At 38.8% G+C, this 18,234-nt stretch overlaps 1 protein-coding gene across 1 annotated transcript in view; it reads right to left on the bottom strand.

Annotated features, from left to right (window-relative positions):
* Orc3 (origin recognition complex subunit 3) overlaps window positions 1-18,234 on the bottom strand; it is a 36,839-nt gene that overhangs the window by 18,334 nt on the left and 271 nt on the right. Inside the window, exons 2-8 of the mRNA XM_071665917.1 lie at window positions 14,066-14,224; window positions 13,497-13,762; window positions 13,095-13,233; window positions 10,156-10,445; window positions 7,086-7,245; window positions 1,686-1,799; window positions 563-760 (exon numbers count right to left, since the gene is read on the bottom strand). Coding sequence (XP_071522018.1) covers window positions 563-760; window positions 1,686-1,799; window positions 7,086-7,245; window positions 10,156-10,445; window positions 13,095-13,233; window positions 13,497-13,762; window positions 14,066-14,224 — 1,326 coding nt within the window. The remainder of the gene's footprint in view (window positions 1-562; window positions 761-1,685; window positions 1,800-7,085; window positions 7,246-10,155; window positions 10,446-13,094; window positions 13,234-13,496; window positions 13,763-14,065; window positions 14,225-18,234) is intronic.

Below are 18,234 nucleotides of genomic sequence, written 5' to 3'. Positions count from 1 at the left end.
TTCTTTCCCTACACCTCAAAGCTATGGAACTCTCTAACCTGTCATGTCTTTTCCAATAGCTATGAACAGCCACATTATAGAAAACAAGTTTTTTAATTCCTCCAAAATTCAAATACCTTCCCTTCTTTTTCCCTTTCATTAACCTTACTATATTTCAACTAAGGTCCAGCCTATAAGCAGACTTCTGTCAGTGGTGGTGGTGATGGTGGGAGGTTTGGGGATGATTCAACAGATATTAGTGAAAGGGTTTAATAAGCTGACTATGGTGCTACTGGACTCAGCCTACAATTGGTCACACTGTGGGTGAGAAGTCACCTCTAGCAAGGTTGTACCATTGACAATAGAGGGAAAGAAGTACAGCCTCGTTGACAAACTTCTCTTTCTAAAAAAAAGCCTATAATTTCAACTGCTTCTCCTTGAACTGCAGCCTTGAAGCTGCACGAGCCCAATAAATGGGGTCCTGAGTTCACATAAAGTTAATGAAAATAACTTCCTTAAAATCATAAGAACTAGTCAAAAAAAGCCAAACATTAATTATCTCTGGGAAAATCATCCCTCATACCTTAGAAACTTTCTCATTAAGGAGAAGCGCTGCCTGTTCCTTTAGGGGACGGCTCTCAACATAGGTCCTGAATGATGGCAATTTGCGGATCACATCCAGCTGTGATGGTGTCATTGCCCTAATTCGTGAAGTTCTTTCCAATTTGCAACAGCACAGGAATGTTGATGAGTTACCCATAAAGTGCTCAATCATACATAGCTGAAATAAAAGGAATGAAGGGGTGTAAGAGAGACGTGGTATGGCAGTGAAAGCAAAGAGAATGAATTGTGAAATGGTTGAGTGGGTGAAATGTAATGCTTTGAGATGGTTTGGCCATGTGGAAAGAATACAAGACCAGGAGTTTACAAGGAGAGAGTATGATAGTACAGTATGATAGTACAATTAATGGGGTTACTATGAGAGGAAGACCACCTGTGACATGGGCAAATAGAAAGAAATAATACTGGAGGTACTGGAGGGATAAAAATGGTGGAAGAATGCACAGAATGGTGTATGTGAGGGAGGTATATGGACAGGGATAAGTAGAGACTCTTTTGCCATGGCCATCCCTTGATGGGAGTTCTAGAAGGGAATAGGCATCAGAGATACAGATAGATAGGTAGATAGACAAGTCTAAACAGTGGAAGGGTCAAGAAGAAGGGGTTGGCCAAATTGGAGATGAAAGGATGGAGTGAAAAAGATTTTGAGTGCTCAGGGCCTGAACATACATGACGGTGAAAGGTATGCATGGAACAGGGGTGAATTAAAGCAATATGATACACAAGTGGCAATGTGCTGTTATTGGACTGAATGGGAACATGAAGCAGCCTGAGAAAACCATGGAAAGGTCTACAGGACCTGGATGTGGATTGGGCACTGTGGTTTCAGTGCACTAGCTAGAGAATGGATATAAGCAAATGAAATCCTTCTTGGTATGTTCCTGGCATTATCTAGTCAAAGTAGGAAATACTGAAAAATTATGAAAGAAAAAATCTAAAAAGATTTTAATAATCAATAAATATATTTTTCAGTGCCTTTCCCTTTTCATCAAAGTAGCATCAGGAACAAACAAATCTTGCCCTCAATTGCAGATATCTAGTCTCTCACTAATATGTATAATATAATGTGCAAATACTACACTTACCTTGAACCCTTTAATGAAGTTTTTGATGGAGAGATCATTGTAGAGAAAATTATCAAGCAGCAGCTTGAAAGGTCTATTTCCAATATGGAACGGCACTTTTTCTGACATCAATACCTGAAATATTTGCATGCATTACTAATCTACACAAAAAGTCTGAAAAGAATATGAGAGAGAGAGAGAGAGAGAGAGAGAGAGAGAGAGAGAGAGAGAGAGAGAGATCCCAAGGTCCAAGCTAAGTGGTCTGGCAGAAGAAAAAAAAAGTCCACTAAAAAGCAATAGAAGAAAAAGATGGCAAAGGAAAGACTTTCCTCATCCTCCACTCCCTCTGGCAACACGCTGAATGGAAAACAGGTAGAAAAAATACCTTGCAGGATCAATATGCCCGAAGAAAAATCTCACAGGAAAGTAAGAAGGTAAAATGAACATGAATATGCCATGTATCTTATCGCCAATGACATGCATCCCTTCACTTTTTGTCAAAAAGACAATAGTAAGGATAAACTTAAACTCCAGCCTCTCGACTTACCATGCCTATATCATTCCTACTGTTGCAGAATGATACAATAATCCTTATTTACTCTCTCAAAGCAGGTGACTTGGGTTAATAAATGTTGGTATGTTACTGCACCATGGCCAGGGAGAGATCAGTGATTGAGAAGGTAGCATAATATACCACTGCATCAATAATGACTGATTACATGAATTATTCAATACCAGAGTGTGGCAAGTGATGATCAAGCCTAATTTTGAAGATTTTGAGGGTGTTGCTCTGAACATTTTCTGGGAACTTATTCCACCCATCAATAATATTGTTGGTAAAGAAATAATTTGAACAGTCCAGCTTAACTTGGTGAACTCTTAGTTTTACTCCATTTTCTCTTATTGGTAAAGCTGGTGCTACTGTAAAGAAATTTTCATTATCATCATTATTGAATCCTTGAAGTACTTTAAAACATTCTATCAATTTGGCCAAGGCATCTCTTGCTTAGGGAGAACAAGTTTAATTCTCGCAGTCTCTCATCACATGGTTTGTTACACAAGGAAGGAATCAATTTTGTTGCTCTTTGCTGCACTGCTTCCAATTGGAGAACATCCTTGCTTAAATGGTGGCCCAAAAAAGCACTGCATATTCAAGGTTCAGTCTAACTAGACTTACATATAATGGCTATGTCACATCCTTTCTTTTGTATGGAAAGTTTCTGTTTATAAATTCTAAAATCCTATTTGCTTCTTGTCAGCTTCATCATAATGCAAGGAGAATCTGAAGGTGTAGGAGACAGTGACCCCTAGATCCCTCATACTAGGGGTGTCCTTTATCTTGTGGCCCATAAGCTCTAAATCAAACTTTCTGTTGAGGTTTCTTACTTGTAACAGCTGACATTCATTGACGTAAATTGGCATTTGCCATTTCCCAAACCATTCAGCAACAAAACGAGAAAAGAAAAAATGAAATGCTCCTGTACTTGAAATAATCATGGAAAACATCTCACAATGCTTCCCTAAGCCAACAGATACACAATAGACATGAAGTGAATAATCACAGCAATCTTCTAAAAGAGTATTCATTATATACGTAATTATAGGCCTTATTGACCCTAACATATATTTCAACCCCAGAATCATATTCAGCATGAAGAATAGTCCTTACACTAAGATTTGCAATAAAATCTATTACCTTCAAAAAACACCAAAAATTGTAGGGTATAGATCATGGTAATTTTTCAACCAATACCTTTTTATTCTATATTTGAAATATAACATAATGAAATAATTCTATACTTGAAGCAACCATGGAAAAATCTCACAATGGTTCCCCAAGTGGACATATGCCCAATAAATATGAAGCAAATGATCAAAAAATCTTCTAAAAGAGTAACCATCAAATACTTATCTAAAGGCCTTAAAGACCTCTAATTCATATTTGAACCCCTGATTAGAATTCAGCATGAAAAATACTCATTATATTGAAGTCTTCAAGCAAATTTATTACTTCAAAAAAATACCAAAAAATGCAGGAATCTTTTAGACAACAAAACTTGGTTTTACAATTGAAATATAAGATACAGAAATGGTTCTGTGCGTGAAATAATCATGGAAAATGTCTCACAATACTTCCCCAGGCCAATACATGATCAATGAACATGAAGCAAAATAATCTCAGAATCTTCTAAAAGAGTAATCATTGAGTACTTAATTACAATCCTTAAAGACCCCAACATATGATTCATTCAATAAATCATACGAACTTATAACAGAGGCTGAAAGAAATGGAACTTTACAACCAATAAAGAAGCAAATGATATGGAATAATCTATGTAGAGTAACAAATTGAAGAAAGAAAGACAATGTTAGGAGCTTTAAAGCCTCTCAACAATGAAGAAACTGAGTTATTAAGGCTTCAAGAATACCATAGATCATACCAAAATAGATATCAAACAAACATATATATATTTATCTATCTATTATACCTTGTCGCTGTCTCACGCGTTAGTGAGGTAGCACAAGGAAACAGACAAAGGAATGGCCCAACCCACCCACATACACATGTATATACATACAAGTCCACACACACACATATACATACCTATACATTTCAACGTATACATATACATATATATACACAAAGACATATACATATATACACATATACATTATTCATACTGTCTGCCCTTATTCATTCCCGTCGCCACCCCGCCACACATGAAATAACAACCCCCTCCCCATGCATGTGTGCAAGGTAGCACCAGAAAAAGACAACAAAGGCCACATTCGTTCACACTCAGTCTCTAGCTGCCATGTATAATGCACTGAAACCACAGCTCCCTTTCCAAATCCAGGCCCCACAAAACTTTCCATGGTTTACCCCAGACGCTTCACATGCCCTGGTTCAATCCACTGACAGCACGTCAACCCCGGTATACCACATCGTTCCAATTCACTCTATAACCCACAAGAAAGACTGATAAACAATTCAATAAAGTGCCTGGAAAAAAAAATATAAAGGCATGAAAAAAAGGTTTAAAAGAAAACTTGATATATGTTTAAAGTTAGTCTCAAAAGAACTCTAGGTCAATGACTATGGAAAGAAAATTGCAGTAAAGAGAAATATGCATGCCACCACCCACATAAATCTTACGAGGCATATGATGTAATTCAAGAGTCCACTTATGTTCCCATTGCCTTTTTATATAAAGTCCCTATACATGAATTCTGCCAATCCTTAGGCAACTTGCATAATAACTTGACTGAACAATCAACAACCAACATCACCATCACCTGCATTTTGAAAATCTGCAATCCCATACACCTCTGCTACTTTACCGCAATACATCTTAAACAAGGCTTTCACCACCACCTCTCTTCTCACCATACCATCCACCATGCTATCAAACTCATTAAATAACTGTTTGAAATACTCCTAAAACCTTTTTTCATTGCATCTCTACTAATTACCACCTTCCTATCTCCCTCTCACAGTTGCTCCCATTTGTTCCCTTGTTCTCTTCATGCTATTGACCTCCTTTCAAAACATTTTCTCACTTACTCTGAAGTTGACTGATACCCTTTCACATCAACTCTTATCTGCTTTCTTTTTCAGCTCAAGTACCTTTCTCTTGAAGTCTGCTGCTTTCTCTTGTACTTCTCCCATTCACATGCATTTCCTCCTTGTAATACCATTCATATCCCTCTCTTTTCTCTTTCACTAATGATTCAATTTCCTCAACTCACCACTTATTATCCTTCTTCATACTTCCATAAATCAACTTTCACATGCCACATACCTCAACTGCATATGTAGGTAATGCTTGCCTAAATAATTATCATTCCTCTCCCACAACCTTAGTTTCATTTACTCTTATCTTCTGGCATTCTACAATCAATCTGGCCTTGGTCTCTTCACACAAGCCTCTATACCAAGGTCACTTACTTGCGCCATCTTCTTCTCATCCAAAACATTCCTCTTTTCCTAAAGCCCTTAAAAACCTTCAACTATATCTCCCACCAAGCAGTGATCGAACATCCTATCAGCTGCCTGTCTCAGTACAGTTGCATCCAAGAATCTCTCCTCTGCATGCATATCAATTAGTGCATCATCCAATAATGGCTGTCCACTGTCTACCCAACTCATCCTCTTTTTAAACCAGGTATTGGACATCATCAGTCCTTTTTCAACGCACAACACCACAATCTGTTCAACCATTTTCATTCACATCACTCAGTACCCAATTCCCTTCAATTATAGCCTTAACTGCTACAGTAACCATTCTTGCATAAAAATCACCTTTTGCTAATATTTGATCCCCAGTACCAAAATGGGTGATATATTCACTCAGCATCAGGTTAGGCAAAAGGTTCAATACACTGAAAGTGAAGTCCTGTACAGTAATATGAAATGACCGAACATTTGAACTTGCATGGAAAGAATTAAACTCTTTGAGACTGAACTACTCTAAATGAGATCTTTAAAAAGAAAAAAACTGTTCCTGTTAAGTGTGGAGAACTTTTTCTGCAAACAACACACTGTTGAGCACACCAGGTTCAGAGAAAGCACCATGTTACCAAAGTTCATCTTGGTTTTATATGTAGTTGTCCATAAATGAAAGATATTACTTGTAAAACTGCGAAGTCATGTAGTGCTCAACACATGTTTGTGTGTGTGTGTAATGATATGCAGAATCAGTTATCAGTAGATTTTTAAAACACTAATTCGAGTGGTGCCCATGATCATCTTCCACACTGAATATCAGAATTGGGATATTCTATATATTCATTTATTTATCATACTTTGTTGCTGTCTCCCGCGTGAGCGAGGTAGCACAAGGAAACAGACGAAAGAATGGCCTAACCCACCAACATACACATGTATAAACATACACGTCCACACACGCACATATACATACCTATACATCTCAATGTATACATAGATATATATATATACACACACAGACATATACATATATACACATGTACATTATTCATACTGTCTGCCCTTATTCATTCCCGTCGCCACCTCGCCACACATGAAATAATAACCCCCTCCCCCAGCATGTGCACAAGGTAGCGCTAGGAAAAGACAACAAAAGCCACATTCGTTTCCATGGTTTACCCCAGACGCTTGACATGCCCTGATCCACTGAGAGTACGATAATGGGATATCCTCTCCCATTAAAAATCAAGTTACTGGGCTAAACTTTGCATCTTTACCTCAAAAAACACCTTAAGCTTGTCCTTCCTATTTACATCCTATCTCTATACTCTATACATGCTTGATCTCTTTCATTCCCTAACTTCTCACCAAGGCATGGTCCTCCGAGAAGACCTCTGTCCATAACTGAAGCCTGTCATAAAAAAAGCATCTGAAATCACAGCTTCTTTCATTCTACAGCATACTAAACCAACCTTTTCAATAATATGGTTTAGATAATGAGTTGATGGCTGAGCTTGGAATGTTTCCATAGCAACACAGGCCAAGGCATCCTGTGATAAGCTTTGGTGTACAGCAGCAGGTGTCGTTGCTATCCCGAACACAAATATAATGGGCAAATCACAACAGTACTCCCTGAAAAATATGAATTGTGCAATGCATAAATCACAATCATGCACATCATTCTTTAACTTTTCTTTAAAAAAAATAATGCATCATTAATATGTATCATTAACAATCTATACTCATGTTATGATACTCTTGTGTGCATTAAAGATTAAATTCAGAAATTTAATGAGCATTTTGACCCCTTGTTTACAAGGATGTGACAGAATGATTCTAAAATACCCCAAAACAAGGCTCCACCACTTCCAAGATTTTCAGCATTTTGTAGCTATTAAACAGCAATTTCTATTGAAGAATCAGTCTGAAAAAATCTCCTCATCCCCTTGGGATAGGAAGAAATACACAATATCCTTGAGATCCCTACATACCATAAAAGGTGACTGAAAGGGGCGGGAGTTACTCTCCCCTTCTTGTATTTCAACTTAAAGAAGATGAAACAGAAGGAGGAGCCTAGTGCATCTAGTGCTCATCCCCCACAAAGATCTAGCAAGGGTGTCTGAAATTGCTTAGATAAAACCAGGATGTAAAGAAGGGAGAGATAGGCAACATGTGAGAGAGGATGCACCTTGATGTTCTTGCTCTGAGTGAAAGAGAGCTCAAGACAAGGGAGAAATATGGTTTGGGAATGCACTAGGGGTTAGCTCTTGGATCAATGTAAGGGTGAGAGCAAAGCAGATGATGGCACTTATGCAGAAGGAGTTGTGGGAATATGTGAAAGAGTGTAGGAAGTAAGCCCTGCACTGATGTGGGTGAAAATGTAAAAAGGATTAGGAGGTATGGCTGAGGATTAATGTTTATGCACCTTACTAGGATAATGAAGGGTAGAGTCACAGAAGCAAAGAACCAAGGCTGTGGAAATGAGATATTTGAGAGGAGCATGTGGTATAACAAGATGTAATGAAGAAAGAAATGGGAGGTATGACATATTCATGGCAGGAAATACAATGGGGATTAATCATGGAGCAGTAGAGTGGGTGTAATATAACACTGAGGAGGTTTGGCCATGTGGGAAGAATGCAAGACAGGGAGGTTACAAGGAAAGTGTACAACAGTATGGTTAAAAGGGTTGGTGTGAAAGGAAGACCACCCTCTACAAGGGGAAATAGAGTGGAAGAGTACTGGTGGGTCAGAAATGGAGGAAGAATGCATGGAATGGTGAATGTGAAGGACGAATGTGAGTACATGGGGCCAAGTGAGGATATTCCCTCAGAGGCCCGGTCCTCTGTTCTTAACGCTACCTTGCTAATGCGGAAAATGGCGAATAGTTTGAAAGAAAAGAAAAATATATATTTTTTTTCTTTTCATACTATTCGCCATTTCCTGAATTAGCGAGGTAGCGTTGAGAACAGAGGACTGGGCCTTTGAGGGAATATCCTCACCTGGCCCCCTTCTCTGTTCCCTTTTTTGGAAAATTAAAAAAAAAGCGAGAGTGGAGGATTTCCAGCCACCCGCTCCCTCCCCTTTTAGTCGCCTTCTACGACATGCAGGGAATGCGTGGGAAGTATTCTTTCTCCCCTCTCCCCAAGGATAAAATATATATATATATATATATATATATATATATATATATATATATATATATATAGATAGATAGATAGATAGATAGATAGATAGGTGCCTAGGCTGATCTTGTAAAGAGAGGCATCATAAAAAGCTTAGTCTAGCTGGGAGAGACAAAATAGGGCGTACAAAAATGCTATGAGCATAGGAATAGGGTGGATGAGAAGAAACTGACACATAGAGCCTGTAACAGAAGTGGAGAGAGCAAGGAGCAGTATCCTACCTACCCATGACTACCATTAATGAGATTTTGTCAAGTAATGCTCACCTCATGTCTTGTTTGGTGTATAATATATTTTCTATTTCCATTGCCACACGTCTTACATAAATATCTATCAGAGGTTAATCAAGGACTGATCTCAACTATCTTTGTATGTTTTCTTTTGAATGTTTCTGTACTTCCTCCTAGCATTTCTTTTTATTCTCCTGGTATTATACTGAATAATCTTTCCAACTTATTTTGCTGAACTCTTATAAATTTTCGTCTTATATCTTTTTGTATATGCTTAGGTATCACCAAAGAGACAAAACATGGAGTGAAGGAAGTTGTGGGAAGACAGGGCCTCAACCTACAAAAGAATGAAACTGCAATGATGTGGTGTTCAGGTGAAGATGTGCTGTCAATGGGCTGAATCAGGATATTTGAACTGGTTAAGGAAAATCCTGAAATAGTCTGTATGGCTCATTTGTGAATAGCAGTTGCTGTTTTCAGCATATTACACAAAACAGTTAAATACTAGATATGTGCAAGCAAAGCCACTGTTTGTTTATTCCTGATGCTTCCACCCTAAAGTGGGAAATCCAAAATTTCTAAATACTTTCCCTTGTCTCATCTTTTTCTCTTTTCATAATCCTCTCTATATTTTTATTAAGACCCTGCCTTGATGTAGACTTTTGTCATTGACTGGAACTGCCAACGTGAAAATTTTTTTTAACAATATAAAATAAGCAACAGTAACATTTTGAATACATATAACTTTTAATCCAAGAATGCCAAAATGTTTACCTCACTAAAAACTATGTGGGTACATAAACTCAAATTATTGGCAAGAAAACTTAAAAACCTGTTGGATTACTACCTGAACCAAAAAAAGCTACCACATAGTAGCAATGTTGATTTCTAGTTAGACAAAACAATGAAAATCCTTACTAGAGGAATAAAGAAAATTCAATAAAGTCCTAGTAAACTGATGGTGGTCAATCATCTCGACCACATTTTCAAGCAGAGTGACTTCTAGTACAATGGATTTTTAAGCTGCCTCTCTTTCTAGTACAATGGATTTTTAAGCTGCCTCTCTAACAACTGATTTTATGCAAGCATTTAGGTTGACTAGTACAAAAAAAAACCTGGTTACATACCTGCAAATCAAAATTAGATCACGAAGTACATCAGCAGGAAAACTTTCTACATCTTCTAAAATAACTACAAGTGGTGAATGACTGCCTTTTCTGGGTAAACAAGGCTCCTCTCTTAATTTCATCTTCTTTCGAGGCGGCCCACCACTTTTGAGGGAACATTCCCTGGACTTTCGTGGTGATTCCCTACATTTGTTGGGGGATGCCTTTGCCTTATGAGGAGATTCGACTACTTTTCTTGGAGAGCCTCTAAGTTTGGGTAACTTTTCATGTCCTGTTTCACTTCTGAGTCCCTGGAAAAACATAAAAATTAACCACTTCTTGAAAAACAATATATTCCTTCTAAATTTTCAATACAGTCTAAAACCCACTCTATGATGCAGTTCTTTGTCACCCCATATTTGCTTAAACTATTACTTGAAAATCAATTATTTAATCTTTAAAAAGCAAAATTGTTTAACATTTTCTTTGGGGAGAGCAGCAAACATAATAGGAAATTTTAACTTTTCCCCTCCGTTTAAAAATCAAGCTGACTTATCATACCACAAGCAGCCTATAGAGGTTTCTTCCATGAGCAGGAAAACCAAGAGAAAAAGTTCTGCACTTCTTAGTCAATGGACAATCACGTCCATCAAGATCTCAGATTATAACTTCCATGCAGTGACCCCTAGGGAAAATATATAGATTGTTGAATGACCTATGAGATGAGGAAGAACACTTACCATCATATGAATCAGCTAGTGAGGAAAGTTAAAAGGAATTTCATGAGAAATGTGAAAAATTATTCAGGAGCAGCAGGAGTATGGAGGAGGAGGCCAGCACAGAACCCCAACACCCAAATCCCCACCAATATTACATGCAGCCTTTGTCTAGTCATATAACACAGATTATGTAAAAATTACATCTAATATTCAAGGATTCAATCCCTGGGATACATATCAACAATTATTTATTTATATTTGTTTTGCTTTGTCGCTGTCTCCCGCGTTAGCGAGGTAGCGCAAGGAAACAGACGAAAGAATGGCCTAACCCACCCACATACACATGTATATACATACAGGTCCACACACTCAAATATACTTACCTATACATCTCAACGTATACATATATATACACACACAGACATATACATATACACACATGTACATAGTTCATACTGTCTGCCTTTATTCATTCCCATTGCCACCTCGCCACACATGAAATAACAACCCCCATCCCCCAAATGTGCGAGAGGTAGCGCTAGGAAAAGACAACAAAGGCCACATTCATTCACACTCAGTCTCTAGCTGTCATGTAATAATGCACCGAAACCACAGCTCCCTTTCCAATATCCAGGCCCAACAGAACTTTCCATGGTTTACCTCAGATGCTTCACATGCCCTGGTTCAATCCATTGACAGCACGTCGAACCCGGTATACCCCATCATTCCAATTCACTCTATTCCTTGTACGCCTTTCACCCTCCTGCATGTTCAGGACCCGATCACTCAAAATCTTTTTCACTCCATCTTTCCACCTCCAATTTGGTCTCCCACTTCTCCTTGTTCCCTCCACTTCTGACATATATATCCTCTTGGTCAATCTTTCCTCACTCATTCTCTCCATGTGACCAAACCATTTCAAAACACCCTCTTCTGCTCTCTCAACCACACTCTTTTTATTACCACACATCTCTCTTACCCTATTATTACTTACTTGATCAAACCACCTCACACCACATACAGTCCTCAAACATCTCATTTCCAGCACATCCACCCTCCTCCGCACAACTCTATCCAGAGCCCACGACTCGCAACCATATAACATTGTAGGAACCACCATTCCTTCAAATATACCCATTTTTACTTTCCGAGATGATGTTCTCGACTTCCACACATTCTTCAACGCTCCCAGAACTTTCACCCCCTCCCCCAACCTATGATTCATTTCTGCTTCCATAGTTCCATCCGCTGCCAAATCCACTACCAGATATCTAAAACACTTTACTTCCTCCAGTTTTTCTCCATTCAAACTTACCTCCCAGTTGACTTGCCCCTCAACCCTACTGTACCTAATAACCTACCTCTTATTCACATTTACTCTCAGCTTTCTTCTTTCACACACTTTATCAAACTCAGTCACCAGCTTCTGCAGGTTCTTACATGAATCAGCCACCAGCGCTGTATCATCAGCGAACAACAACTAACTCAACAACAAGCTCTCTCATCCATAACAGATTGCATACTTGCCCCTCTTTCCAAAACTCTTGCATTCACCTCCCTAACAACCCCATCCATAAACAAATTAAACAACCATGGAGACATCACACACCCCTGCCGCAAACCTACATTCACTGAGAACCAATCACTTTCCTCTCTTCCTACACATACACATGCCTTACATCCTCGATAAAAACTTTTCACTGCTTCTAACAACTTGCTTCCCACACCATATATTCTTAATACCTTCCATGGAAAGGTCTGTGGGGCCTGGATGTGGAAAGGGAGCTGTGGTTTCAGTGCATTATACATGACAGCTAGAGACTGAGTGTGAACGAATGTGGCCTTTGTTGTCTTTTCCTAGTGCTACCTCGTGCGTGTGCAGGGAGAAGAGGTTGTGATCTCATGTGTGGGGGGTGACGACGGGAATGAATAAAGGCAGCAAGTTTAAATCATGTACATGTGTATATATGTATATGTCTGTGTATGTATATATATGTATACATTGAAATGTATAGGTATGTATATGTGCATGTGTGGATGTGTATGTATATACATGTGTACATGTGTATGTGGGTGGGTTGGGCCATTCTTTCTCGTTTGTTTCCTTGTGCTAATTCGCTAACGTGGGAGACAGCGACAAAGTATAATAAAAAAATAGATAAATAAATAATGTTTGGTTGAATGGTTATGCTACAATTCAATCTATCATAATCATTTCCAAAACATCATCAAAATTCTCACCTTGTACCATGAGGTAAGGACAGCCATATTACACTGACCCCTTCGGATAGAGGGCTGGTCAATGATGTCATCTGCTAGTTCAGGATCTGCCACAACATTCTGACCCATGAGTTGTGAGATCATCTTATAAACTGCAACTCTGTGAAAGTTAAAGCTAGATGAAAGAGCAGATACATCTTATACCAAAAGTAAAGCTAGATGAAAGAGCAGATACATCTTATACCAAAAGTAAAGCTAGATGAAAGAGCAGATACATCATTTTAGCAAAGTATCTTAGGTATTTTTTTTGTGAAACATTTAGCTTAAGCAATATGTATCTGATATCAAATCAAACTATCACTTCTTTATCTCTAACAGGAAGAGGTATTTAGGGGAAATCTATTGGTGACTTGTTTCTCTAACCTAATAGTGCTGCAGTCTCGACTTCGTAGTTGTGCAATATGTGGAGTCACTCCATCCACCAAAAGGCGAACAATACTCCCAAAAATTGCATCATGGTCTGGCATATTAACACCTGTCACTAAACATGCTGTTGGAATGTCACCCTGACCTTTAAGGAACTTGCCACCCATTTCAGAGCTGCTTTGCATGTTGTTATTCTTTCCTGCATTTCTGATGAATTCAATTAATTCTTGGAACACCTTGGCATGAATACTGTCTTGAAGATCCTGAAATGATCAAAGAAGAGATGTGGTCTAAGATCATAACTCCCCAGATGGGCATTTTTCTCCTAAAAGCTTAGGCCATGGAATTAATTTCCAGCTGCATTTCCATGAAGTGTAATTCTCCAGTAATGTATGAAAATAGTAAATGGTCCTTTTTCACCACTGGAAAATTCAAAAACAAATTGTGTAAGAGAGAATGGTATGGTATTCAAACTTGAATAAGTATATATTCTATTTACCTTTTTGCTAAAAGTACAGCAAAGCAATATCAAATTTCATGCATTCTCCATAAAGAAAAATACTCACATCAAGAATATTTGTGACAATCTGCCAACATCTGACATAGTTCATGTAAGTATGCTCTTCAGTCTCTTTGCCTTCTCCCTCACCCCAGTAATCACATGTTGATACCCTGCAAACATCTTTCCTCTTTTTGGAATTTGTTTTCTTAAAAGAAAAGACACCCTGGAAAGGAAAAACTCATTTAGTAACAATGTATGACAAAGATTAGACCACCTTAAATTCTCACAATTATAAGATATGAAGATCTCCCCTTTGAAAGCGCATCATGTAATGAATATAAAAATCTCTCTATTACTATTAAAGATAAACATCTGATTAAGCCTTAGAAAGCCAGGTAAAAAAATGAGGTACAATTTTTTTCACTTTTGCCATTATCAGCACAAAGCAATTTTCTTACATTTCAGCAAGAAGATAATCAGGTCCCAAACTGCTATTAAGTTGGCTCATTACATAAGCTTACAGCCTTTCATGTAATAAACTCTCACCTAATACATGCAAAAAGTGAATACAATCTTAGAATTTCAGAGAGTAACCTTCTTGTTAAAAATACAGTTTTATCCCATTTCTTGCATGGCTAGTTTAGACCTATCCTTAAAATGCTATGCTATGTGTGGAGGGTACAAGGAGAAGTGGGAGACCAAATTGGAGGTGGAAGGATGGAATGAAAAGGATTTTGAGCAATCAAGGCCTGAACATACAGGGGTGAAAGGCATGCAAGGAACAGAATAGAATGATGTGGTATACTGGTGTTGATGTCCTGTCAATGGATTGAACCAGGGCATGTGAAGCATCTGGGGTAAACCATGGAATGGGCTGTGGGGCCTGGATGTGGAAAGGGAGCTGTGGTTTCAGTGCATTACACATGACAGCTAGAAATTGAGCATGAACAAATGTGGCCTTTTAGTCTTTTCCTGGTGCTACCTCGCCAGGGGGGTTCTATTTCCTATGTGGCAGGGTGGCAACAGGAATGGATGAAGGCAGCAAGTATGAATATGTACATGTGTATATATGTGTATGTCTATGTATGTATATGTATGAACACATTGAAATGTATATGTATGTGTATGTGCATGTATGGCGTTTATGTATATATATGTGTATATGAAGGGTTGGGCCATTCTTCATCTGTTTCTTGTGCTACCGATGTATTCCCTGCATGTCACAGAAGGTGCCTAAAAGGAGAGGGAACGGGAGGCTGGAAATCCTCACCTCATTTTTTATTTTTCTAAAAAATATAAGGAGCAGAGAAGGGGGCCAAGTTAGGATATTCCCTCTAAAGCTCAGTCCTCTGTTCTTAATGTTCTCAATGCTTCCTCGCATATGTGGGAAATGGGGAAAAACAGCTAAACTGACATTATTTTCATCAATACTCATAAATTCGTATCACTGCATCCCTAAATGCAGCTATGATGAATGATAATGAAGATCTGACATTAGAGGCCATCAAAGCCTACATTCAGATCAGGACCAGGAAGTATCTATACACTGCATCTTTACCTTGTGCCTGTCTATTGTCATTGTCAGATAAATCACTAATAAAAAATAATGTCACCAGTTATCATTCCTCTAAACATTACCTAGAACCTTTGACATTGCCTCCAAGATATGACTTTGAGATCAGTCCTGTGGTGTAGCAGGTAGTGTTCCTTACCGTGACCCATTCATGGGCCACCCAGTGTGGAGCGTACAGGTCTGAATCCTGGTTACAACAGTCAGTCCACAATCAACCCAGCTGTTCATCCACCCCTTGGGGTTTGTTGATAAAATGGATGCCTGGCTTAGGCTAGGACATATATTTCTCTTTCTTGTATCTCCCCTGATGATGTGATCGTGACACAAAAGTGCACTTGGGAACTCATCGTGTTTCATTTCAACACAGACTAAAAGGAATTTACTAAATCACATGGTTTTGGTGCATTACACATGACAGCTAGACACTGAGTGCGAACGAATGTGGCCTTTGTGTCTTTTCCTAGCACTACCTTGCACACATGCGGGGGGAGGGGGTTGTCATTTCATGTGTGGTGGACATGTGTATATATTGATATGAGTCCACGGGGAAAATGAAACACGATAAGTACCCAAGTGCACTTTCGTGTAATAATCACATCATCGGGGAGACATGAGAGAAATATAAGTCGGCTGATATAAATTGAAGAGACAAAGCTAGGACGCCATTTGGTTTACCAAATGGCGTCCTAGCTTCGTCTCTTCGATGTATATCAACTGACTTACATTTCTCTCTTGTGTCTCCCCTGATGCTGTGATTATTACACGAAAGTGCACTTGGGTACTTATCGTGTTTCATTTTCCCCGTGGACTCATAGGAATATCTCGTTCACAGTGCAAATTTGAGATCCTTTCCAGCAATGTGTATATATGTATATGTCTGTGTGTGTATACATATGTGTACGTTGAGATGTTTAGAAATGTATATGTGTGTGTGTGTGGACGTGTATGTATATACATGTGTATGTGGGAAGGTTGGGCCATTCTTTTGTCTGTTTCCTTGCACGACCTCGCTAACGTGGGAGACAGTGACAAAGTATGCAGTCTATTGTGGATGAGAGAGCTTGGGAAGTGAGTCAGTTGTTGTTCGTTGATGATACAGCGCGGGTGGCTGATTCGGGTGAGAGAAACTGCAGAAGCTGGTGACTGAGTTTGGTAAAGTGTGCGAAAGAAGAAAGCTGAGAGTAAATGTGAATAAGAGCAAGGTTATCGGGTACAGTAGGGTTGAGGGACAAGTCAACTGGGAGGTAAGTTTGAATGGAGAAAAACTGGAGGAAGTAAAGTGTTTTAGATATCTGGGAGTGGATTTGGCAGCAGATGGAACCATGGAAGGGGAAGTGAATCATAGGGTGGGGGAGAGGGCGAAAGTTCTGGGAGCGTTGAAAAATGTGTGGAAGGCGAGAACGTTATCTTGGAAAGCAAAAATGGGTATGTTTGAAGGAATAGTGGTTCCAACAATGTTATATGGTTGCGAGGCATGGGCAATGGATAGAGTTGTGCACAGGAGGGTGGATGTGCTGGAAATGAGATGTTTGAGGACGATATGTGGTGTAAGGTGGTTTGATTGAGTAAGTAATGAAAGGGTAAGAGAGATGTGTGGTAATAAAAAGAGTGTGGTTGAGAGAGCAGAAGAGGGTGTTTTGAAATGGTTTGGTCACATGGAAAGAATGAGTGAGGAAAGATTGACAAAGAGGATATATGTGTCAGAGGTGGAGGGAACGAGAAGTGGGAGACCAAATTGGAGGTGAAAGATGGAGTGAAAAAGATTTTGAGTGATCAAGGCCTGAACATGCAGGAGGGTGAAAGGCGTGCAAGGAATAGAGTGAATTGGAACGATGTAGTATACTGGGGTCGACATGCTGTCAATGGATTGAACCAGGGCATGTGATGCGTCCAGGGTAAACCATGGAAAGTTCTGTGAGGTCTGGATGTGGAAAGGGAGCTGTGGTTTCGGTGCATTATTACATGACAGCTAGTGACTGAGTGTGTACGAATGTGGCCTTTGTTGTCTTTTCCTAGCGCTACCTGGTGCACATGAGGGGGGAGGGGGTTGTTATTTCATGTTTGGTGGGTTGGCAATGGGAATGAATAAAGGCAGACAGTATGAATTATGTGCATGTGTATATATGTATAAGTCTGTGTGTATATATATATATATATATGTATACGTTGAGATGTATAGCTATGTATATTTGCATGTGTGGATGTGTATGTATATACATGTGTATGTGGGTGGGTTGAGCCATTCTTTCGTCTGTTTTCTTGCGCTGCCTCGCTAACGCGGGAGACAGCGACAAAGCAAAATAAAAAAATAAAAATAAATAAATATATAAAACATTAATAAGATGGCCTTGATTAGGGCCTAAGTCGCCTGTGCCATATAAGTCAACATAAATTAAAAATTAGCAAAATACATATTTAATGTACTTGTATAAATATTCAAAAGAGGATAGCAGCTAAAGTATATAAAAATACATATTTTTAATGTAATCCTCCTTAAATACTTTTCCAATGGAAGGTACAAACTTTCCTAAACACTGATAAGCATAACTTTTCTATCCTGGAACTTACAGCCTAAAGAACACAATAATGCACACATAAACATGATCTTTAAACCTATGGAAGAGAACAAAATAATGAACTGATAGCAAAATGAACTGCCT

The sequence above is a fragment of the Panulirus ornatus genome, chromosome 10 (assembly GCF_036320965.1).
Source record: "Panulirus ornatus isolate Po-2019 chromosome 10, ASM3632096v1, whole genome shotgun sequence".
In the NCBI taxonomy this organism is placed as follows: Eukaryota; Metazoa; Arthropoda; class Malacostraca; order Decapoda; family Palinuridae; genus Panulirus; species Panulirus ornatus.
Note: the sequence above shows the minus strand (reverse complement) of the source record. Positions and strands in the feature narration are given on the sequence as shown.